Source organism: Ovis aries, chromosome 7 (genome assembly GCF_016772045.2).
Source record: "Ovis aries strain OAR_USU_Benz2616 breed Rambouillet chromosome 7, ARS-UI_Ramb_v3.0, whole genome shotgun sequence".
NCBI lineage: Eukaryota > Metazoa > Chordata > Mammalia > Artiodactyla > Bovidae > Ovis > Ovis aries.
Window position 1 is genome coordinate 74,212,465 of NC_056060.1, and position 24,380 is coordinate 74,236,844.

Genomic DNA, 24,380 nt, shown 5'->3' on the forward strand with positions numbered 1-24,380 from the left:
CTACCAGGCCCCTCTGTCCATGGGATTTTCCAGGCAAGAGTACTGGAGTGGGTTGCGATTTCCTTCTCCAATGCATGAAAGTGAAAAGCGAAAGTGAAGTCGCTCAATCATGTCCGACTCCTAGTGACCCCATGGACTGCAGCCTACCAGGCCCCTCTGTCCATGGGATTTTCCAGGCAAGAGTACTGGAGTGGGTTGCCATTGCCTTCTCTGTCCTAAGAGAATAGTAACTACTCTTTTTTTGTCTGAAATAACATCTCTACTAAGCTTGTCAGGTGGGGAAAGTTATGTTCAGAGGATAATTCTTTGATGTATCGGGCAGATATGATTATAGAAGCAGTAAGGGGTAAAGTTGAATAATACCACCAAGTTTTCAAGTTGTATGGAATTTTCTTTGCTATTCTGTTTAATTTTGAGATGAAAGGAGGAATCCCTTCAGCAGCATTTCTGAGATGAAGATTCTGGAGGGAGTTGAATTCAAGCTAAGAAGTTTGAGGATTATGCTTTTCGGTAGCAGGTAGTTATGGGTCTTGAGAAGGAGAGGACAGGGTCCATGGTGAGAATTGGGCTTTAGGAGACTAATCTGACTTTGAGGTGTGGGAAGACTTGAGAGGGATGAGAAAGTGAAGTTGGAGAAACTGACTAGAGAGTTCTACTCAGTACTCTGTGGTGACCTAAATGGGAAGGAAATCTAACAAAGAGTGGATAAATGTAGGGGTATGACGATTCATTTAGCTGTTTAGCAAGAAAGTAACACAACGCTGTAAAGCAACTGTAGTCCAATAAAAATTAAGTAAAAAAGAAAAGTTTTGCAAATATCTGGGTGTTGGGTAATATTGGCTTGGATTCAAGTGACAGCAGTGAGTAGGAAAGGATGGGACAGATAAGAAACTGTTAGTTGGACTCTGTAATTATAATATATAATATAATATGACTCTGCAAATATTGACTATGGATAATAAGATGGAGAAGAGCCACAGTTAGAAGCTGAGCTGCTTAAAATAAAGCAGTAGCAACTAAAATGTCCAAATACCTCCCTTTTAATTTAGTGTGTTTTCACTATTATAATAGCATCAAATAAGACCATTAAGTACTGTTTTATATCAATGTATTTAAAATAAATTGTTGCAGATAAAAGATCCTGTTTTCAAAGAAACTCTTTCTTGAGAACTTCCTATGTCATGGAAAGCTTAAAAGCATAACACAGGTAGAGGACCCACTTGAAAGTCAAATTAATAGTGAGTGAAACTGACACCTGGAATTTAACACAATATTTTAAATCAGCTATACTTCAAAAAAAAAAGTGAAACTGACTGACTAGGCTGACTCATCTTGTGATATTTTAAGTGGCAGCTGTGACAATTTTGAATTATTTTGGAGAATTAATATATTTCATATTTAACTTTTCTTTTTAACACATAAATATGATAATTTGGGGGCCATAAAAGAACACAAGAAATTTATGTACCTCGAGCACATTATTTTGTTTTGAAAAATGAGGTCGGCCCATGATACCTCATTAGAACAACAGTTTTCAAATACAGAATATCATCATCCATTAGACAAAGGACTAGGAAGGAGTGTGTATGCTATTACCTTTGCACCATATGAGGAATTAACTTCCATGCAGTCCTGCTAAAATGCTGGTGGATGGTTAATCCTCTGCGTGAACCTGTATAAAACCACGTTTAGCCAACTTACTGTGTTGTTTCAAACAGTGCTCATATGTTTTATTTAGTGCTGTTATCTTCCAGATGACATATTTTAAAAGATTGAAAAGCCCTTTGTGCCTTCTGAGTAGACATTGCTTTGTGGACTGAGCAGTGAAATGTGAGTCTCTATAGTTATTACTCTAATTTATTCATGATTTACTGAGTATCCATCTGAAGGGTGGCTTTCAATTTAAGTATAATTTTTAATAATATTAGAAAATATTTATGTTCATTGGGGTAGATTACAAGCATAATTGTGTGATGTTGAATTTTATTCAGTTGTTCAGTAAATACTGGATGCCAACCATAGGTAGGATGTTAAGGCTGCAAAGATGAACAGACTGAACGCCTTCCAGAGATGTGTAGCCAAGCTGTGCTTTTGCCTATTGATGTCAGGAGAAAGTGACATCAACAAATAATATAAATAAGAACTTCGCTGGAGTTTTTCCTGCTGAATCCTCTGTAATTGTTTCTTATCCTGGAGTTTCCTTTTGTCTTTGGACATCACTTGTTCTAATCAGCCATCTGAGTTCCTCTAAGGGTGTGTTAGGTACCCTGCATAGGAAATCTTATATCTTTATTGACAGTGAAATTTCTGACATGTTTTAGGCTTTTAATAAACAGCTGTGTAATGAAAAAATGAGTGGCCATTCCAATATAAAAGTATAAATAAGGAGTCTGGGATTAATATATACTCACTACTATATATAAAAAAGATAATCAACAAAGACCGACTGTATAGCACAGGGAACTCAATATTCTGTAATAACCTATATGCAAAAAGAAGCTGGAAAAGGATGGATGCATGTATAACTGAATCACTTTGCTGTATACCTGAAACTAAAACACTATTGTAAATCAGCTATATTCCAATATAAAGTAAAAATTTAATTTAGAAGGAAAATATATATATATAAAGTACCCTGAATTTGAAGAATTGTTCTGTGTTCAGGAAAATCAGACAGGATAGAAATATAGATTTCCTTAGAAACAAGGCAGTAAGGTGTGTATGTGATGTTTAAGGGCTCAATAGTGTGTTAGTATCGTGTTTCTGAGAGAAATTCTATTCAGCCTTATGACAGTGAGTGAATGAAGCTGTGTGAAGTCCGAGAAAGAGGAGTAGATTGAATAAAATGCTTCTGAATAGAATTTCTGCCCTTTTGCACTCAGGTCCCCACTGTGGGATTTTGATGGAACTGATGAATGAAGGGTGAGAAATGTGCAGACAATATTTTTGCTCCTCTAACCAAGGCACACCGCTTCATTATTATGAATAGAAGCAAATTATCTCTGGCTTTCTTTTTTTTTTTTTTGCCAATTAGATGACTATTACACCCAGAGAAATTAATTAAGTTATAATCCTTCATCAGCTATCAGTGCTGGACTGTTTCGATAAAAAACCTTCCAGAAAATTCCTGAAATCATAATAGCTGAGATCTTTTGCTATGTTTTTTTTTTTTCTTTTTTGGAGGATTATTAACCTCCACATTGTAAAGCTTCATAATCTTAAAAATATTTCAATTAAATGAAAAACACAATAACTCTGTAAGAAGTAGTGTTTGCAGTGGACAGTGTTTCTCAGGGAAAGGTCCCTTTCCCCCCCCCTCCACTGGCACCCCTTAGTGGTATATACTGTTTCGTCTTCTGGGAACTTTGGTTCTGTTTTTGCCAGGAGTTTGGGGATAAGCTTACTTTATTCTGGGTCAGTTACATTTTGAAAAGTAGGGCAAGATAAATCCAGGGTCATTTAAGAGTCCTGTTAAAGTAGGTTAACAAAGATCTCATTCATTTCTTATAGAAATCAGAATCCTTTTTAATTAGTCCCATGGGAGATACAAGATTTTTCTGAGCATTTGTGTATGCCTGTGTCTTGGGAAGGGGTGTACTTATTTGGAGCTTGAAGTAGTATGTTAGAAGAAATAAAACTCAAAATGATTTCCCCTTAGGAAATGGTAAAGTTTGAAATAAATATGAGAGATTAATTTACAACCACTTAGTGGTTTTAGTGTGTGATTTTATGCTCTAAAAAATCAGAGGTCACTGTAAATGTGCCTCTTCAAGGGATTACTTCCCTCATCTGGTTTCATCACTGGTGATTATAATTCTTCCAAACGGTTCCATTTTTCTAGAACGTTCAGCAGAGAAACTTGGTAAAAGCTAACTGATGTTTGTTGTTCTCAGTATGTATGGGAAGTGAAGTTGACTGATAACCACCAGGTATTTTTAAAGTCATTTAAAAATGATAGATAAAGGCTATGAATGATTTATTACAGAAAGAAATACAGTGAGTGACGTTCTCAATGTGTGTATCTGTACAGGAGAGAGATGAGAGTCTGGGTGGACAGTCTCTCCTGGTCATTCATGGTCTTTGAAGTGACACGTGGTGAATGAGCATGGGAACAAAAGGGAGAAGAGTAGCTACACACACTGGCTGTCTGCCTCTGGGGTGCGGCAGCACTCTCAGGTTTTGCTTTGGTCCTTTCAGCCTTTGCTACACAGAGGACCGCCAATTACATGGGCAGTGAAATGCTACACAGTCAAAGGCACTTGGTTCAAACATAGAACACGTGGCCCTTCTCAAATTTGAGTAACATGTAAGATCTTTGCAAAACGCTGGCGTTGTTGGCCCTGTCTTCAGTTAAGGATATTTATAGTGGGAACTAGTTCTGTTCTGTGCCTCCGTCTACCTCAGTTTGAATGTTTACTTGGCAGAACTTCCAGGGTGGTTTGATGTCTTCAAAACAAAATGTTTCAAAAGTACAGGTAAATTCGCAGTGAACTGCTTCATTGCATAATTACAGTTTTTATCAATACAGGTCAATCTATTCGTTAATATATTCATGCAATTTGTGTTCCTTGAAACCCCACTTGTATCAAGCACTATTTTTTTTTTAAATCAAGCACTCTTTTGGGTTGCGAGATTATTGAGGTGAACGACTCCAACAAACTTCATGTGTCCATGATGCTTGCATTTCAATTGGAGAGACAATAAATAATTAACAAAAAATATCAAATATTAAAAATGGATTTATTTAATTGTTGTTTGGGTGTCTTCTTTAGATCAGGTTGTCAGAGAAGGAGAAGACACGTAAGGAGAGATTGAATGACATGATGGAGCTGCTCTGCGAAGAACGGGGGAAGAACATTCTAGTCTGAGGCAATAACTCAAGGAAAAGCTCAAAAGCAGAAACAAACCTGGTGAATTTGTGGAGCCAGCGGAGCCTGGTGTGGTTGGATTGTGGTGGACGAGGGGCAGTGTGATTGGTATTGGAGAGCAAGGCAAAACAGAGCTTGGTCAGGCAGGGATTCGTCAGCTCTAAGGTTAAGGTGTGTGGAAGGGAAACCTTTGGAAAATTTTAATGAAGGGAGTAACATGATCTGATGTACATTTTCCAAAAGATCATTCTGGTTGCTGGGTGGAGAGGAGATTATCTGGGAGTGGGAGGGGAAACAGGAAAGCCAGTTTTGTTGTAGCCATGGTGAGATATAGAATTTGGACCAGGGTGGAAGCAATGGGATGAAGAACCATGGATTTTTTTTTTTGTTTTTTCCCCAAAGGATATTTGTGAATATGGGGATGTGTGGGGGTGAATTATAGGATAAATTAAGGATAATTTCTAAATTTTTGCCTTGAGCAGTTGAGCAGTTGGTTATATAATTTATTATGATGAAGAAGTTTGGTGGATAAACAACTTTTGGGGGAAATCAAGCATTGATTTTTGCCACGATAGATATGAGATGCTTATTTGATATCCAAATGGAGATGTCTAGTAGACAACTGGATATCAGGACTCAGAGTTCTAGAGACTTGACAGCTATCAGCATATGGCTGGTGTACTCATATTTAAAGCCACAGACTGAGATCACCTATGGAGATACAGCAGCCCTTTTAGGTCCCGTGGTGTTCAGAGGTCAAACAGAAGAGGGAGGAGCAGGCAAAGAACACTGAGGATTGGTCAAAGCCAAAGAAGGAAAACTAGGCAAGCTGGTGGGCTGGAAACCCCTCCGTGAAGATATTTCAAGAAGAGGGGATGGTCAACTGTGTTGAGTAGACAAATGGCCCCTGGATTTGGGCTCATAGTGTCAGTTGGTGGCTCAAACACATTCGCTATACTCAGGTGGTGAGGTGGAGGCCTGACTGGAGTGAGTTAAGGAGAAAATGAGAGGTGAGCAAACAGAAACAGTGACTTAACATTTCAAGAGATTTGGATGATATCAGGTACTTGTTGAAAGAAAACATAAGATTTTTTAAAAGTAAGAGATGCTACTCCATTAACGGTTATGCTTTTCTTAAGTATAGGTGTTTTTTTTTCCCCCCCTAGGGCCCTATTCATTCATTTATTTGTTACTAAGCAAGTTATTTTTTTAAATGCTTGTGATGTATAAGACACTATACTGAGCACAGGGAATGGTACATAGCTTTTGCCATCCTGAAACAAAGATACAGACCAGTCTCTCGGCAGTATAGTATGATGTGTACTACAGGAGGAAGGTGGCATGGTGCTGTAGAAGTTCAGAGTCAGAACACCTCCCTCAGACTTGAGGATCAGGGAGAGCTTCCCGTAGGAAGTGGTTTCTAAGCTTAGACGTAACATGTTAACAGATGAGAAGGCTGAAGATGGAAAGAGGGTTTCAGGCAGTGGTGACAGCGTATCAAAGCCAGAAGATGTCTGAACATGGCACATTCAAGGAAATGGATGTTCAGTGAGTCTGAAGTTTGGAGTTTGAAGGAGAGTGTGAAAAGATGAAGTCACGTAGGGGCTTCCCTGGTGGTCCAGTGGTTAAGACTTTGCCTTCCAATGCAGGGGGTGCGGGTTGGTTCCCTGGTTGAGGAGCTAGGATCCCATGTGCCTTCAGCCAAAAAACCAAAGCATAAAACAGAAGCAATATTGTAACAAATTCAATAAAGATGCTAAATTTTTTAAAAAACTGAGGTCATGTAAGGGTATAGAGGTTTGACATTTTTCTTAAGACCAGGAGAAGGCAACAGAAGCATTCAGAGTAGAAGCTTATTCAGAACTGGTGATGTAGAAGTCACCTAGGGGGAGCTGTGGGGTGTGGTCGTGTGGGGTGGAATGTGAAGACGGAAGACCAGTGGAGTCTGTTAGCGCAGTCTAACTGAGACATAATGGTGTCCTGATCTAGGAGGCGCTAGTGCAGAAAGAAATGGGTACGCTGAGATATCTAATAGGCCCAATTTTCAGAGCTTTGAATTTTTTAATTTTTAATTTTATTTATTTTTAAAATTTTTATTGGAGTATATTTGATTTACAATGTTGTGTTAGTGTCAGGTGTACAGCAAAGTGAATCAGTTATAGTGAAAGTGTGAAGTCGCTCAGTCGTGTCTGACTCTTTGCAACCATGGACTGTAGCCTACCAGGCTCTTCCGTCCATGGAATTTCCCAGGCTAGAGTACTGGAGTGGGTTGCTGTTTCCTTTTCCAGAGGATCTTCCCAACCCAGGATCGAATCTGGGTCTCCCAAATTGCAGGTAGACGCTTTACCATCTGAGCCAGCAGGGAAGCCAGCAGGAATCAATTATACATATACATGTATTCAATTATACATATACATGTATCTACTCTGTCTCTCTCTTTTTTGTTTTAGATTCTTTTCCCATATAGGCCATTACAGAGTACTGAGTAGAGTTCCCTGAGCTATACAGTATGTCCTTATTACTTATCTATTTTATATATAATAGTGTGTGTATGCCAATTCCAATCTCCCAATTTATTCCTTCCCCTTCATGCCCTGGTAACCATACATTTGCTTTTTACATCCATGACTCTACTTCTATTTTGTAAATAAGTTCATTTGTACCCCCTCTTTTTTTTTTTTTTTAGGATCCACATATAAGGGATGTCATATGAAAAAATGTTTACTTTATTTCAGTTTTGTTGAGATAATCATCAGGGCTTTTTGATTGAGTGGGTGTGGGAAAGGGAGGGACTAGCAGGTATCAAAGGTGACTCAGATTTATTCTTTAGCAAATGAACAGACGATGGAACCATTCACTGGGGAAAAGACGCAGAACAACTTTGACGGGAGAGGGAGTTGGTGGAGATGGTAGCTCAGTTCTGGAAATGTTGAGTCTGAAGTGTGTCCCTGAAATAATTAAGTGGAGATACCCAGAAGATAGTGGGGTAAACATGCACGCAGCTCAGGAGAAATGGACACCTGGGCTGAAGGTAAAGGTGTGGAAGTGACGAGTGTATAAATGATAATTTGTTCCGTGGGAGTGGATGACAGAACCTAGAGAAAGAGAAGAAGGGCCTAGACCGAACATTCCAGAGATGAAAGAAGGCAAACAAACACATAGTAGAGCTTGGAAGGGGTGTCCAGAGAAGCAGAAAGAAAACCAGCTGAGTGTGGTAGCATGGAATCCTAAGAGAATATTTCACGAAGGAGAGGGTAGTAAATAGTATCAAAAGTTTCAGGAGTCCAAAAACTACTGACCAGTACCCATGAGGTTAGCAGTGGGCATATTATAAGTGGCCCAGCTGAGAACTAAGTGGAGAGGCAGGGGTAGATGCCAGATTTTGGTGGGTTGAGAAGTGAGTGGTAGGTGAGGAAGTGAAGATAGCCAGGTTAGACAATTCTTTCAAGAAGTTTGGGTTTGAAGGGGAGGAGAGAAATAGGGTGATAGCTGGAGGAGACATAGATCTGGCATTTCAGCTGATTTTTAATTATCATGAAAAGAACATGGATTTTGGTATCAGATGCATCTGGATTTGAATTTCTCTCTCAGCCAGATGTGACATCTAGAGCACAGGATCCAGGACATAGTAGATTTTCAATAAATGCTTATTGCATGAGTGGCTACAAATCCTTCATCTTTTGAATCTACAGTTTTCTCATTTACAGAATGCCTGCCTGAGCACTTGACTAGAAATGAAAATGAAATGTTAGTTGCTCAGTCGTATCCGATCTCTGGGATCCCCTGGACTGTAGCCTGCCAGGCTCTTCTATCCATGGGATTCTCCAGGGAAGAATACTGGAGTGGGTTACCATTCCCAGAAACTTTAAGGAAATAGTCTCATTGTTCCTTACCCTTGAGTCCTACTTATTCCTGGACGTAGCATGCCTTCTGAGTCTCTTGAGGTGTGTCTTATGATCCCCATAAATTAGAATAGATTTATATTTGAGTTATTAATTCATTATGTTAACATCTCAGAGTTTATTATTTCATTACTATTTTTGCTAGGTCCTTCCTGTTCCCTTGTATTTTTTCCAAGAATAAGTCACACGTATAAACCCATCTAATTACTTTAGCGAGGGGTTTCTTAGCGTGAGCTGTGTGATCCCTCTCAGTCAGAATCTCTGGGAATTGGGGCATAGAACCCTGCACTTAACCTCTGACCTCCAGTTGATTAGCTGACATTCAAAAGTGTAAGAATCCTAAATTTGTAACCACAGCACCATCTCTTTAGCTCAGTCTGGCTCTTTTGAACTCAGAAGTCAGAGGTGTTTGGACTGCTGGCTCAAATGGAAGATGTTCAGGCTCACACCTTCAGAGGAAGGTGATTTTCAGAAGAAAAGTGCTCACAGTGTTAATGTGGTTGTTAAAAAGTAGTAGGGAGTGAGAAATATGTGTTAAAAGAAATGTAGTCATCTCTTTGATTTATTCATTCCACAGATATTTTTTATTGAGCAACCCAGGTGAGTCAGAAGAAGGTGGGAAAGAAGAGAAGCAAAAAGCACCCCAGATCCTAGGCACGCCATCTGCATTGCGGGCTCATTTTCATGTGCTGGAAGTGCAAAGTTTGTTTTTGCAGAGAGCCAGGAGCTGTGTTCCGTGTGGCTGGAAACAAAAGCCTCAGTGTGAAGGTCTCAGGTGTTTGCATGAGGGCGCGGTTGCCTCATGTGGCTACACGACCTGGCTAGATCCTACATGCTAAGGCCCAGAGCAGAAATTCCTTGCTCTGTGTCACAGCGTTTCCCAGCCAACTAAGACCTTAAATCTCTGGATTGACTGGGGAAAAATAGCAGCAAAGCCCAACTCGCACCTTCCAGCCAGATAACCAACAAATACTTTTTGAATCCGAACAACATGAAATGCACTGGGGTACATACTGCACGCAAGATGAGGAGCAAAATCAGGGTTGGCCTGTGCTCTCCTGGGGCCCACAGGCTAATGAGGAAGCAGACAGTAATCAAAGAATTTCACAGGTCTTAGCTGCTATTTGGGGGGTAACAGCATTATACAGCTATAATTCAAGATGTGATTCACATACCATGCAGCTCACCCACTTGTAGTGTGCAATTCAGTCATTTTTAGTATACTCACAAAGTTGTGCAACCATCACGCTTAATTTTAGAATGTTATCATCCCCCACCCCCAAAGAAACCCCATACCCTTTCAATATTATTCCAAAACCTTCTCCTCCTCCTTGTATCAGCCCTGAACAAACACTGATCTACTTTCTGTGTCTATAGATTGTCCTATTCTGGATGTTTCATACAAATGGGATCATATACTATGTGGTATTTCGTGATGGCTTCTTTCAGTTAGTATAATGATTTCAACATTCATCCATGTTGTAGCTAATATTCATTTGTATAGCTCGCGCATAGTCTGGGCCAAGGATTGGTAGACTTTTTTTGTAAAGAACAAAGTAGTAAATATTTAACTTGGAGATCCGTATGGTCTCTGCCACAACTATGCAACTTGCCATTTTAGCATGAACGTAGCTACAGACAATACGTAAGTAAATGAATGTGTCTGTGTGCCAAAATAACTTTATTTACAAAAATAGGCGATAGGCTACATTTGGTCTTTGGGGTTATCAGTTGTTAATCTCTGATCTACATAACAAGTGTTTAATCCTCTTAACAACTCTTAACAACTGCTATCCCCATTTTACAGATGAGAAGACTGAGGCTCACAGCTTGTATGTTTGGCAAATATGGATCAAACTCAGGTAGTCTGGCTCTAGAGTCCATGCTCTTAACCTTGTCAGTGATTATAAGTTGAGGCAAGTGCTTAAGTAGTAGAGGAAGATGAATTGGCTTAGGTTTCCTTTGGGATGCAACTATTGAGCTGAGCCCTAAGTGTAATTAGAAGTTATGTACGTGAAGGGGAAAGAAAGAAAGTGAAGTAGCTCAGTCGTGTCTGACTCTTTGCAACCCCGTTGACTGTAGCCCACCAGGCTCCTCCATCCATGGGCTTCTCCAGGCAAGAATACTGGAGTAGGTTGCCATTTCCTTCTCCAGGGGATCTTCCCAACCCAGGGATCGAACCCAGGTCTCCCACATTGCAGGCAGACGCTTTAACCTCTGACCCACCAGGGGAGGGTGGTACAAACAGGTGTGGCAGGAGGACCATAACTTCTAGAGGTCCTGGAGGAAGATGGAGTGTCTGGAGCACTGGGCTCCAGGGAAGGGTAGTGTTAATATGTGCTGAAGCTGGAGAGATGCTGTGGGTGAACCAGGCAGGGCTTCATAGGCTGCTCTGCTTTTGACCCTCAGAGCAGAGAGAAACCATCCGGAGGTGGAAAAGGTGCTGTGGGCAGATTTACTAGTTGAAGTGCAGAATAGATTGAAGGGAGCAGAGCCGACGTGATTGGCCATGGCTGCGGTCTGCAGCAGAGCTGACGGGGCAGGAGGGCCGTCAGATGTAGAGAAGGAAGTGCATATGCCTGAGGCACGTGGAGGCAAAGTTGGCAGGATTTGGCAAAAAGCTGGGGCTGATAAAAGATGGTGGCGTCAAACCCATGAGATGAAAGCACAGATGAGGACAAGTTTGGGGAGAAGTAGGGAGGTAGAGTGTGGTTTCAGTCCTGGAATGCTGGTTTGACAGTCAATTGCTGTTTCTTGTTTTTTTTTTTTTCTTTTCCATAGTGACATTGTAGATTCTCCAGGGAGGAAGTACTTGAATGAAAAGAATTTTGAGGTAGAGATATGTTTGCATACTGTGCTTACGAGATATGTTAGCTAAGACTTAGCTTCTAAACTCACTTTTCTGATTCAGTAAGTAAGGCCTCAGTCTTGGTACTATTTATTTTTCTTTCTTGCTTGTTTGTTTGGCGTATGGTTGGTTGCAAGAAAATGTGTTGTAAATTGTCCCCTTGCTTTCTCTATTGGTTAATAGTCTCCCCTTTGGTAGTTCAGTCACAGGCCTTTTCCTGTTTATTCTTAAGATATTTTAGGCTTTTCTTGTTTTGGTTTTGCGTGCCTGTGTATTTTCTTTCTCTTAATTTGTTTCTTCATTTATTTCTATTTGTTATCATCTCCTTGAGAAACAATAGAAGAAGTGGCCTTATTGTTTTTAGTTCCCTTTCTATCGGATAACAGCTTGGGTAAGATTCTTTGGGATGGCTGTTGGAACACATGGCTAAAATGTGTAGTATTATTGTCTTACTGAATTTATTTATCTTTACTGTGGCTGTCCCAACTAACAAGGAGTTGGCAGGATTGTTTCGGGGAGAGAAACAGGGTCTCATTAGTACACGCCCTTTTGTTCAAGACATTTTCTTAGCAGAAGAAAGAAATTGCCCAGGGTTTTTTTAATTTATTCCCTTTGTTTATTTTTTTGAGTTTATGTTGTTTTTTAATTTTTACAGTGTTGTATTGGTTTCTGCTGTACAGCAATGTGACTCAATCATAATTATACACTATTTTTATATGTATAAAATATATACTCCCCTTTCCCCCATCCCACCCCCTAGGTCATCCCAGAGTGCCAGACTGGTCCCCCTGTGTTATACAGCAGCTTCTCACCAGCCATGGGTTTTACACATGATAGTGTATATATGTTGATGCTACTTTCTCCATTTGTCCCCCTCTTTCCCTTCCCAGCTGTGTCTAAAGTTGCCTAGGGGTTTTTAAGACAAGGATTAGGATAAGACCTAGGCCTAGTAACCGTTGCCAATAAATTCTTCTCCAGGCAATGACAAGTCAGTTTGAGCCTCAGTCTTTTAATCTTTACTAAATCTTTCAGTCAGCTAAATTTATTGAGTATCTCTTCTCTACATGGCACTGGGTTAAGAGGAAGCAAAAACACAAAAGGATAAAGGTTGAGTTTTAAGGTTTGTGCATTGAGTAGAAGAGAAGCCAGATGCAGGAGCATGACTGCAGTATGTGAGCAGCAAGTAGTACTTACCGTAAGACAGAAACAAAACTGTTGAGTTTTTCACGGAGCTATCCTGTCACAAAAATACAGATGGGATCATTGTAAACACGTTACGTTATAACTTGCTCTCCTTCACTTAAGAAAATATACACACACAGGCACATATATATCTACTTTGTTCTTTTTACTAGCCAGATATCATTTTCTTCCTTCCTGTTAATGTGGAAGGTTTATGATCTTCTAAAAATTTTCTTATGGTTCAACAGATGCTTTTCTGATTTAAATAGTGTACCTAAATCATGTTTATTTTGAATTATCAACTTAAAAAATATCATGTATAGTAATTCATTTACATATACATTCATTCATTCAGTCGACAAGTTTTGGCTGTCTTTTACTTCTTGGAGCTAGATAGCCAGTGACCAATCAAAACAAATCCTTGCCCTTTAGAATTTCTTTTATTTGCCTGCCTAATCTAGAAGGGATGTATAGGAGATTGTTAGTTAATGTTGTCTAAGGGCAGGGAAAGTGGGTGTTTGGGGAAGTTAAGAATAACTTGGGATTCTACTACTGTTTGAAAAAATTGTTTTATGAGGATTATATACTTTCTAATGGTAAAGATTTAAAAAAAAAAAAAGATCCAACAAAGTGTTGTGGTAAGCCAGAGCCAGCAGAGACTATTTCTGTTTTGCAAAGGGAACATTGAACAGAAAATGTCTTATTTTAACAAATGTCAATCTAACACCCGCCATGTGCTGGGTGCTGGGGTTTCTGTGGGTCCAGAGGGATATGGAAGAATTGTCCAATCCAGAGGGTACATAGCATATTGATGCAGAAAACAGTGCAACTCAGTTGGGGAATTGTAGATACTCTGGTTTGGCTAGGGCAGTAGGATATGAGTGGAGAAGTTATGGGAGATGAGTCAGGAAAAAGTTGACCAGAGTCAGATTATGAATGAATGACCTAGAATGTTAGACTAAGAATTCATTAAGGAATTAGGGAATGATCAAAAGATTTTAATGAGGAGAATGAAAGATCCAAGTAATAAATCTGGGGCCATGTGCAGTAAACCTGTAATCAGTAATCCACTAGAGAAAGGGAAATTCCTGGATAGAAGGAGGTTACAAAGCTTCCTTGGTGACCTCATGCAGTAGAGAACATTCTTGGAGAAGCCACATTGTAGTAATGCATTCCTCTGTATTTTAGTGAAAATGTAAATTAGAGATTCTTATGCCTGGGTGACTTTTAATAATGGGAAGAACTGCTGGAGTCAACATTTTAGATGAACTTTTGTCAAACTGGACCTTGCTGAGACCCAGTGGCCAGGGTAGTTTTATAATGAGCTTAGTAATGAATTTATAATCCACCCTCCTTAATTGAGCTTAACTCAATTTGTTTTCATTTAAGTTCCCCTCCAGCCAAAGATATGAGTTGCCAGCTCACAAAAGGCAGATTGAATAAGAACAAACTCAGGGATTAAATGTATTTTTATGGTAATGACACCTAGAGAAAATCTTTTCCTTCTATGCCTCCTTTCTCAAACTCAGCCAGATTTTTACCAAGAATGATAAGGACACCTATATGGGCCTGAATAAAATTCACTGACTACATTTTCCGCCTTATACATATTTTTTATTTGCCTTAATAAAATTAGGAGAGAGAATTTCTCACTCTCTCTACTCCTTGGTATTTAAAAAAACTCATCATTATGGTAGATTTTATTCTCTTTCTGCTTTTGTTTTTTTCCATCCCTAACATGTGCTGATTAAAAGGGCCTGTTCTCATTATTTAGCCATAAAAAAGAATGAAGTAATGCCATTTGCAGCAACATGAATGGCCCTAGAGATTATCATGCTAGGTGAAGTAAGTCAGACAGAGAAGGACAACTATCTTATGATGTCACTTAAATGTGGAATCTAAAAATGACACATATGAACTCATTTACAAAACATAAATAGACTCACAGACTTAGAAAACAAACTTATGGTTACCAAAGGGGAAAGGTGGGGAGGAGAAATAAATTAGGAAGTTGAGATTAACATGTACCTACTATTATATATAAAATAGATAATCAACAAAGACTGTATAGCACAGGAAACTCTACTCAATACTCTTTAATAACCTATATGGCAAAAGAATATGAAAAAGAACAGGTATATATGTATCTGAATCATTTTGCTGGACACCTGAATCTAACACAACTATACTCTAAAATTAAATTAAATTTAAAAAATTAAAGAAATAGAATAAAAAATAAAATGTCCTATTCTCTTCATGCCATTCTGTGAAAAGTTCTATTATTTTATTAGAAAGTTACTCTGAAAGTTTAAAAAATAAAACCCAACATTAATAAAATCTCACCCACTCAAATTAAGTTGCTTTAAAGCATGTGGATCTCAATTATTTTTTCCCCAATGGGTCAACCTTTGAAAAGAACAAAAGGTTACTTATCCTGCCATAGGGTGAGCTATTTGGCTCTGATTCCTGTTGAATTAATAGCACTTTTCAAGGGTAAGACAGTATGGTAGTGTGGGAAAAAGTGTCAAGGGATAAGTGACCATGCAAGGACAAAACATTCAATCGAGTGGGTATTAGGGTGTTTAATGACACCTGGGACATCTTTGTTTGCTGTTAGCAAAGGGTCCTTGTTGCATTTGAAGGTTTCTGATTTCCAGGATGACCAAACATCCTGTATTTGGACAACGCATTGATTAAAAGCCATGAAATTTCCTTTTTAAAGCTTTTCATGAAGGTTTCAATTGCTAACTGTAGAGTTCTGGGTGGGGATTTGCACTGACTGCTCATCTTATTGTTTTTCTCTTTGTTTTTATTAGATTTTAATCAAATTAGCTCAGATATAACAAAATTTTCATTGGAAATTTTTGGTTATTTTATATTTGTGTAGATTATAGATTGGGTGCTCAATTATTGAGCACCCTTTAAAGTGTAAATGAGCTACAACTAATTTCAGCTGGTAATACAGAAAAGATGAAATGGATTTTAAAAGTTGAGGAAATCCAACAAGGTTCAGTGCATCTTTAATCTCTAGTTACAATTATAAAGACCCTAAAATTCCATTTACTCAGGTTCTCTTCATTTTCTCACCCTGAGCTCTCATCAGATTAAAACATTTTTAAGAACTCAAACTAGGTGTCATGCCAACCATTTCAGTTTAACCGTGTTAGAGATTAATAGGGGTGAATGGGAAGAGTCAAAGGAAAACAGTGTTTTAGAAGATGGAACAGACAGCTTTTCAAAGAAGGAATGCAAACACATAAAGGTAGATTTGACCTTCTCAGTACAGTAAATAAAATATAACAATAATAATTAGTAAAATTATTGTTATTCGTACTCTTTTAGCAAATATTTATTTAGAATCTGGCCAGACTCTTCCAAGCCCTGGAATATTTCACAGATGAAACATCTTGTTTATGTGCTGCTTAAATTCTATTGTAAGGAGAGCAAGACATTAAATGATAAACCTACTACATATGGTGGCTCAGTGGGTAAAGCGTCTGCCTACAATGTGGGAGACCCGGGTTCGATCCCTGGGTCGGGAAGATCCCCTGGAGAAGGAAATGGCAACACACTCCAGTATTCTTGCCTGGAAAATCCCATGGACTAAGAAGCCTGGTAGGCTACAGTCCATGGGGTCTCAAAGAGTCGGACACGACTGAGCGACTACATATATGATATACAGAGTGCCTGAAGAACTACGGACAGAGGTTTGTAACATTGTACAGGAAGTGGTGATCAAAACCATCCCCAAGGAAAAGATATGCAACAAGGCAAAATGGTTGTCTGAGAAGGCCTTATAAATAGCTGAGAAAAGAAGTAAAAGGCAAACGAGAAAAGGAAAGATATACCCCTCAGAATGCAGAGTTCCAAAAAAGAGCAAAGAGAGATGAGAAAGCCTTCTTAAATGAACAATGCAAAGAAATAGAGGAAAACAATAGAATGGAAAAGACTAGAGATCTCTTCAAGAAAATTAGAGACACCAAGGGAACATTTTATTTATTTGTGTTTATTGCAAAGATGGGCACAATAAAGGACAGAAATGGTAAGGACCTAAGAGAAGCAGAAGATATTAAGAAGAGGTGGCAAGAATATGCAGAATAACCGTACAAAAAAGGTCTTAATGACCTGGATAACCACGATGGTATGATCAGTCACCTAGAGCCAGACATCCTGGAATGTGAAGTCAAATGGGCCTTAGGAAGCATCACTATAAACAAAGCTAGTGGAGGTGATGGAATTCCAGCTGAGCTATTTTGAATCCTAAAAGATGATGCTGTGAAAGTGCTGCACTCAATATGCCAGCAAATTTGGAAAACTCAGCAGTGGCCACAGGACTGGAAAAGGTCAGTTTTCATTCCAATCCCAAAGAAGGGCAATGCCAAAGAATGCTCAAACTACTGCACAATTGCACTCATCTCACATGCTGGCAAGGTCATGCTCAACATCCTTTAAGTCAGGCTTCAAAAGTATGTGAACCAAAAACTTCCAGATGTTCAAGCTGGATTTAGAAACAGTAGAGGAACCAGAGATCAAATTGCCAACATCCGTTAGATCATCGAAAAATCAAAGGAATTCCAAAAAACATCTGCTTCATTGATTACACTAAAGCCTTTGACTGTGTGGATCACAACAAACTGTGAAAAATTCTGAAAGAGATGGGAATACCAGACCACCTTACCTGCCTCCTGAGAAACCTGTACGCAAGTCAAGAAGCAACAGTTAGAACCAGGCATGGAACACAGACTGGTTCAAAATCGGAAAAGGAGCATGTCAAGGTTGTATATTGTCACCCTGCTTATTTAACTTATATGCAGAGTACATCACGTGAAATGCTGGACTGGATGAAGCACAAGCTGGAATCAAGATTGCTGGGAGAAATATCAAATAACCTCAGATGTGCAGATGACACCATCCTTATGGCAGAAAGTAAAGAGGAACTAAAGAACCTCTTGATGAAGGTGAAAGAGGAGAGTGAAAAGGCTGGCTTAAAAGTCAACATTCAAAAAACAAGATTATGGCATCTGTTCCCATCAACTCATGGCAAATAGATTGGGAAAAAAAAGACAACAGTGACAGACTTTATTTTCTTGGGCTCCAAAATCACTGCAGATGGTGACTTCAGTCATGAAATTAAAAGACTGTTGCTTCTTAGAAGAAAAGATATAACAAACAGTGTATTAAAAAGCAGAGACATCACTTTACTGACAAAGGTCTATATAGTCAAAGCTATGGTTTTTCCAGTAGTCCTGTACACATGGTGGTAGTTGGAACATAAAGAAGGCTGAGCACTGAAGAACTGATGAACTGTGGTGCTGGAGCAGACTCTTGAGAGTCCCTTTGACAGCAAGGAGATCAAACTAGTCAGTCCTAAATGAAATCAACCCTGAATAGTCATTGGAAGGACTGATGCTGAAGCTGAAGCTCCAGTACTTTGGCCACCTGATATGAAGAGCCGACTCATTGGAAAAGACCTTGATGCTGGGAAAGATTAAGGGCAGGAGGAGAAGGGGGTGACAGAGGATGAGAAGGATAAATGGCGTCATCAATTCAGTGGCCATGAGTTTGAGCAAACTCCAGGAGATGGTGGAAGGACAGGGAAGCCTGGCGTGCTGCAGTCCATGGGTTCACAAAGAGTGGGTCACAACTGAGCAACTGAACCACAATACTACATATGAGGCTTACATAGAATGTTAAAGGTGGTAAGTACTGTAGAAAAGCAAAAATCAAGCAGGACAACAGGCAGAAGAAGAGGGTTGTTACAGTTTAAACTAGGATGGTCAGAATAGACCTTTACAGATGAGTACCACTTAAACCAAGATTTGAAGGAGATGAGGGAGTTAGCTTGTGGGGATAGCTGTAGTGAGAGTATTCCTGGAAGAAAAGAGAGCTAGTGCAAAAGCCCTCAGGTGGGAATGTGTCTGGAGAATTTGAAAAAACAAACAAATAAACAAAAAAGCAGATAGGCCAGAGTGGTTGGAGTGGAATGAGCGTAAGGAAGATGGTGGGGTGAGGGCAGGGGCAGGTGGTGTGGGGCTTGTAGCCATTTTAAGGGGTGAAGTGGGGGGCCCTTGCACAGTTTGGAGCAGAGTGGTTTCCTGATCTGAGTTAACATGGAGCAGGATCGTCATAGTGAAGGCGGGGAGAACTGGCCATATTCTGGATGTATTTTGAAGGAGGACCTAAGAGGATTTCCTGAGGCATTGGATATGAAGTGTGAGAGAAAGAGCAACGGCAGCGTGTGATGTAGGGGGAAGACTGTGGGGGAAGCGTGGTGTTGGTGTGGGGCTCTCTCTTGCCCCAGGAAGGAAGAGAAGACCCACCTTGAGCGTTCAGATCTCTCCTGGGACCCTCTGCCCGGTTAGTCAGAAGGAGAGCTGGCACTTGCTCTGTGTCTCCTCGTTGCCAAGGTCCGTTCACCTCGCGTGAATCACTAACAGTCTCCCTCAGTGTGTTCTTCCCATGAGGAACCGGCTCCATGTCCCACAGCTACTCAGTGACTGAGGCAGGGTTTGAACTCAGGTCCCTGTGACTCTAATTGCAGCTCATTTATGGTGAATTCAGTGGCAATATATTCTTCACGATAAACGCCAAGACTAAACTGCCACGACTTTATGAGCCTTTAGGATGTTTCCAGGTGTTCTGGGTTTATCTGAAGTTCCAAGTGTTGTTGGCTTAGATGGCAAGTCCTTTTGGATTATCAACTTTTTTTTTTTTATTCTTTACAGGTCTTTATACAGCACTGTCAAGGTTATGTAGGGGCTTAATTCTTTTGTCAGTAAAAAGTATTAAAAAACCATTGTCTCTTGCAGTTAATCTGTGGGTGTAAAAAAAAATCTCCTATCAACATGTTATTTCCAAAACATTTCTTGGACAAACATCTGAAATTTAGACTAAATTCCAAGAAAGTTTATAAGATTGTGAGACACACACACATTCCCAGAGTGACAGGCCTTTAATGCTCTGATTTGTTCAAATGGCTCCTGAGGCTTCTCATTTTCTAACTGCCGTTGTCCTTTTTAAATAGCTGAACAGGAAGACACTCAGAAGAAAACCTTCACCTGCTGGATAAACTCACAGTTGGCAAAGGTGAGGAAAAACAGAGCAAATCAAGCTAAAAATATATTTAAGTGATTGCTCCTGTTCTCTCCTGTTTTGGTCTCCAAAATGGCAATGGTGAGAGACTGAAAGACTGTGTGGAATGTCACCTTGATCTTTTGTATTCTGTTTTGATATATTTGTTATTCTTTCCCAACACTAAAAGGGGGCACTTGGGCACTTTTGTTAAGGATGTGGGAGACAGTGCTATAGAATACTAAAAGCAGCAACATCTGTTTTATCAAATGCAATTATAATGGAAGTCCTATATATTGAGTGTTAGACACTGTTAAGTTCTTTAAATGTTCTGACTACTCATTACATTTCATTGAATTCGCAACATCCCACAATATAGATAGTATTGTTTCTATTTAAGGAGCAAGGGATGTAAGGCACAGAGTTGTGTGACTTCTCGATGGTCCCACAGCTTATAAACGATAGTGTAGTAGTGTAGTGTTAGCTGCTCATGCAACCCCATGCCTGGGCTTATGAAGCCCACCACGCTTCTCTGTCCATGGAATTCTCCAGGCAAGCCTACTGGAGTGGGTTGCCATTTCCTACTCCAGGGCATCTTCCCGACCCAGGGATCGAATCTGGGTTTCTCTCATTGCAGGCAGATTCTTTACCATCGGAGCCACCAGGGAAGCCATGAGTGATAGCACTGGGATGCTGTCCCAGGCAGTCTGGACCCGAGACCTTGATCTTAATCTCTGTGCCACCCTGGCTCTCAGTGATGCCAAGTGCCTGGAGCAACCTACATACAAAAATGAATGAGCCTCTCTCACAGGCTACCCATGCTAGCCCAATGCTTGTAGTTCTAAAAAGAATAAATTCATAAACAGGTTATTTCAGAAATGTAATCTCCTCTCCAAATGGGTCACTATTGGCTGATTCTGACTATGTTGAATGCCACTTCTCCACACAGGTTTTAAGCTCTCAGTGAAAGCTGAAAGGGTGTTGTGTTATTGGAAATCTACTGTGAGTTAAGTTCACTTCTTTCCTTAACATGTTTGGATGTGGAACTTTGTGTGTTTTCTATCATCCTGTTAATTAAGAAGAAAATCACTACCGAATTTTAGCTTTTTCAGAGATCCTAAAGCACATTTATGAGATTCTTAATGTTACCATGTTTTTGTTCCAAACTGTTAATGATTACTTTTCTTGTGGCCTTTGTTTGGTAGCACACCCCTCCCTCAGTTGTAACAGACCTGTTCACAGACATTAAAAAGGGGCATGTCCTCCTGGACCTGCTGGAAGTACTCTCAGGACAGCAATTGGTAAGTTTTTAAAATTAAGTCAGTAAGCTTTTAAAACGACATTAAGAAATTTTGTGGATTAAAAAAAAGCACATTTCTGAGTAATATATTTTGCTTGAATCTCATAGCCTCGAGATAAAGGATCTAATACATTCCAGTGTAGAATCAATATAGAAAATGCTCTGACATTCCTAAAAAACCAATCAGTGAGTATGAAATTCACATGAAAATTAGTTGGGGAGATTAATGCTTTCACATATTTTCTCTTTTCTAACCTGCATTTTTCTTTTCCAGATCAAGCTAATAAATATTCATGTTACTGATATCATAGATGGAAACCCATCTATTATTCTTGGCCTCATTTGGACAATTATACTGCACTTTCATGTGAGTAGTTTGATATGAAAAGTATTCCTCTTCTAATTACCACAGTATAAAATTAATAAGTGTAGTGCAAAAGTGTGACTTGACGCTAGAGTTTCTTTAGAAACGAGACCCATTGGAAGTCTTTTCAGGTGAAAACTATATAGCTGACCTTTTGTCACTTATGTTACTCTTCAATTGAAAATTGAATACTAAATTATCATGATATACTGAAATAACATATATGTATCAGCTCCAGCCTGAATAGGACTTGCCATGGTAAATTTTTGTTTATTATTGTTTACTCTGGCAGAAGAGAGAATAGGAAGCTTTTGGAGTAAATTCTGGAAAACTAACCCACTAAACTTGGTAAAAATCTCCCTATTTTTGAGGTCCCTTGTCTAATAGTCCTGCAGTATCTAGTTCTGTCCCGAGACTGACTCATAACTTTTCTTTCATTCCATGAGTATTTTTGAGCACCTGCTATGTGCTTGCTTTTGTGCTAGGACACTAAGAAAATAATAGCAAATAAGATGATTATAGTCCTGACTTTATGACACTTATGACTGATAAATACATACTTTCAGGCCTGGAATTTTGAATTAGTACATGTTTTGTGGAGCTACTTAAAAAGTTTACATGTAGGTTATCTCCATAATTACTTTAAAAACAACTTTAAAAATTATATGGAAAGCAAGTGCTTATTTTAGGAAAAATGGAAGGTAACATAACTAATTTATATAAAATTTCAAACAAAATGAGACTTTGTATCATTTCTGTATACCTATAGTTGGTACAAAGTAGACTTTGTATCATTTGCAAAGTGAAACTTTGTATCATTTCTGATTACCTATATTTGTAGTTATAGTAGAATAGTATACATGAAGATGATGAAAACTAAATTTAGGATTTGGAGTTTTTTTCCTCTGGGAAAGGAAGGAAATGGAATTGAATGCGCAAAGACAGAGGCTCAAACTGTGGTTTGTTTCTTTAAAAATTATGAACTAAATGTGGTAAATGTTAAAATTTGATAATTCATAGGCATATTAAATATTTTCCATACTTTTTAGGGTATTTGAAATATAAATTAAGATGTCAACATAGATAATAAAAGAAAGTCATCTAGAATTTCACCACTCACAGATAACCACTTCAATTAATTTGATGTACAGTCCTCATGACATAATATAGCAGGAATTAATATATGTATTTGTGCATGTCTGTCTTAAACAAAATAGGATTGTGCTCTCCATATTGTTTTCAAGTTATTCTAATTATCATCTTTCTGGGTTTATATATATTATAATGGAAGCATGGTGTTCTATATTAAAGCATATTCATTAATGGACTCTCAAAATGCTCAGTTTTTTGTGACTGTAAGCAATTCCAAAAAATTTATCCTTAAGATAAAACTTGCATATAATTTTAATCATTCCCATGGGCCAAATTCCTCAAAACAGCATTCTTGGTCCATAAAGTTTGCAAAATAAAAACTTTTTAAAATTTTGTTTTAATATTGTAAATGAGCTTTTGGTAAGAGTATAACACATATAGAGGAAAAGGCACAAATCTTAAGTGTAGAGTTTGATGAATTTTCATAAATTAAACACATCCATGTAACCACCATGTAACTGAAGACAGAAAGATAGAACATGGCCAGCATGTCAGAGCCCTAGGTCTTTCTCCCAGTCTCTGTTCTCCTTCCCTATAGATAACTACTACTTTGATCTTTATCATTGGTTAGTTTACCATTTTAAACACAATATAAAGGGAATTATAACTGAATTATTTTGCATACACTATGTAATACTCTTCTGTATCTGATTCATTTTATTTAACATCATGTCTGTCAGATTCATCCTCTTAGGACCTTTCCTTTTCATTGCTGTGTATGAATATACCAGTGCATGAGTATACTAGAACTTGTTTACCATTCTGCTGTTGACAAACATTTCTTTCGTTGCTAGTTTTAAGTTGTTGCAGATAAAGCTGCTGAGAATGTTCTTGTATATGCCATTTGGTGCCTTTGGTGGCCTCATTTCTGTTGCATATTTATCTAGGACTGTAACTGCTAGGCTGTAGGGCATATGATCTCTAGCTTTAGTAGATCACTGCCCAACAGTTTTTCGAACTTTTCCTAATTTGCACTGTTATCAGAGTTTGAGAATTCTTTGAGCCAATTCTCACTAATCAGTTCAGTTCAGTCGCTCAGTCGTGTCCAACTGTTTGCAACCCCATGAATCACAGCATACTAGGCCTCCCTGTCCATCACCAACTCCCGGAGTTCACCCAAACTCATGTCCATCAAGATGATGATTCCATCTAGCCATCTCATCCTCTGTCGTCCCCTTCTCCTGCACCCAATCCCTCCCAGCATCAGGGTCTTTTCCAATAAGTCAACTCTTCGCATGAGGTAGCCAAAGTATTGGAGTTTCAGCTTTAGCATCAGTCCTTCCAGTGAACACCCAGAACTGATCTCCTTTAGGATGGACTGGTTGGATCTCCTTGCAGTCCAAGGGGCTCTCAAGAGTCTTCTCCAACACCACAGTTCAGAAGCATCAATTCTTCAGCACTCAGCTTTCTTCACAGTCGAACTCTCACATCCATACACTGGAAAAACCATAGCTTTGACTAGACGGACCTTTGTTGGCAAAGTAGTGTCTCTGCTTTTTAATATGCTATCTAGGTTGGTCATAACCTTCCTTCCAAGGAGTAAGCATCTTTTAATTTCATGGCCGCAATCACAATCTGCAGTGATTTTGGAGCCCCAAAAAATAAAGTCTGCCACTGTTTCCACTGTTTCCCCATCTATTTCCCATGAAGTGATAGGACCAGATGCCATGATCTTCATTTTCTGAATGTTGAG

General features: G+C 39.0%; 1 protein-coding gene across 8 annotated transcripts in view; it reads left to right on the forward strand.

Annotated features, from left to right (window-relative positions):
• SYNE2 (spectrin repeat containing nuclear envelope protein 2) overlaps positions 1-24,380 on the forward strand; it is a 323,976-nt gene that overhangs the window by 57,466 nt on the left and 242,130 nt on the right. For all 8 annotated transcript variants that reach the window (XM_060418145.1, XM_042252596.1, XM_015097110.3 and 5 more), the window contains 4 exons: positions 19,825-19,886; positions 21,077-21,172; positions 21,280-21,357; positions 21,446-21,538. In XM_060418145.1, coding sequence (XP_060274128.1) covers positions 19,825-19,886; positions 21,077-21,172; positions 21,280-21,357; positions 21,446-21,538 — 329 coding nt within the window. The remainder of the gene's footprint in view (positions 1-19,824; positions 19,887-21,076; positions 21,173-21,279; positions 21,358-21,445; positions 21,539-24,380) is intronic.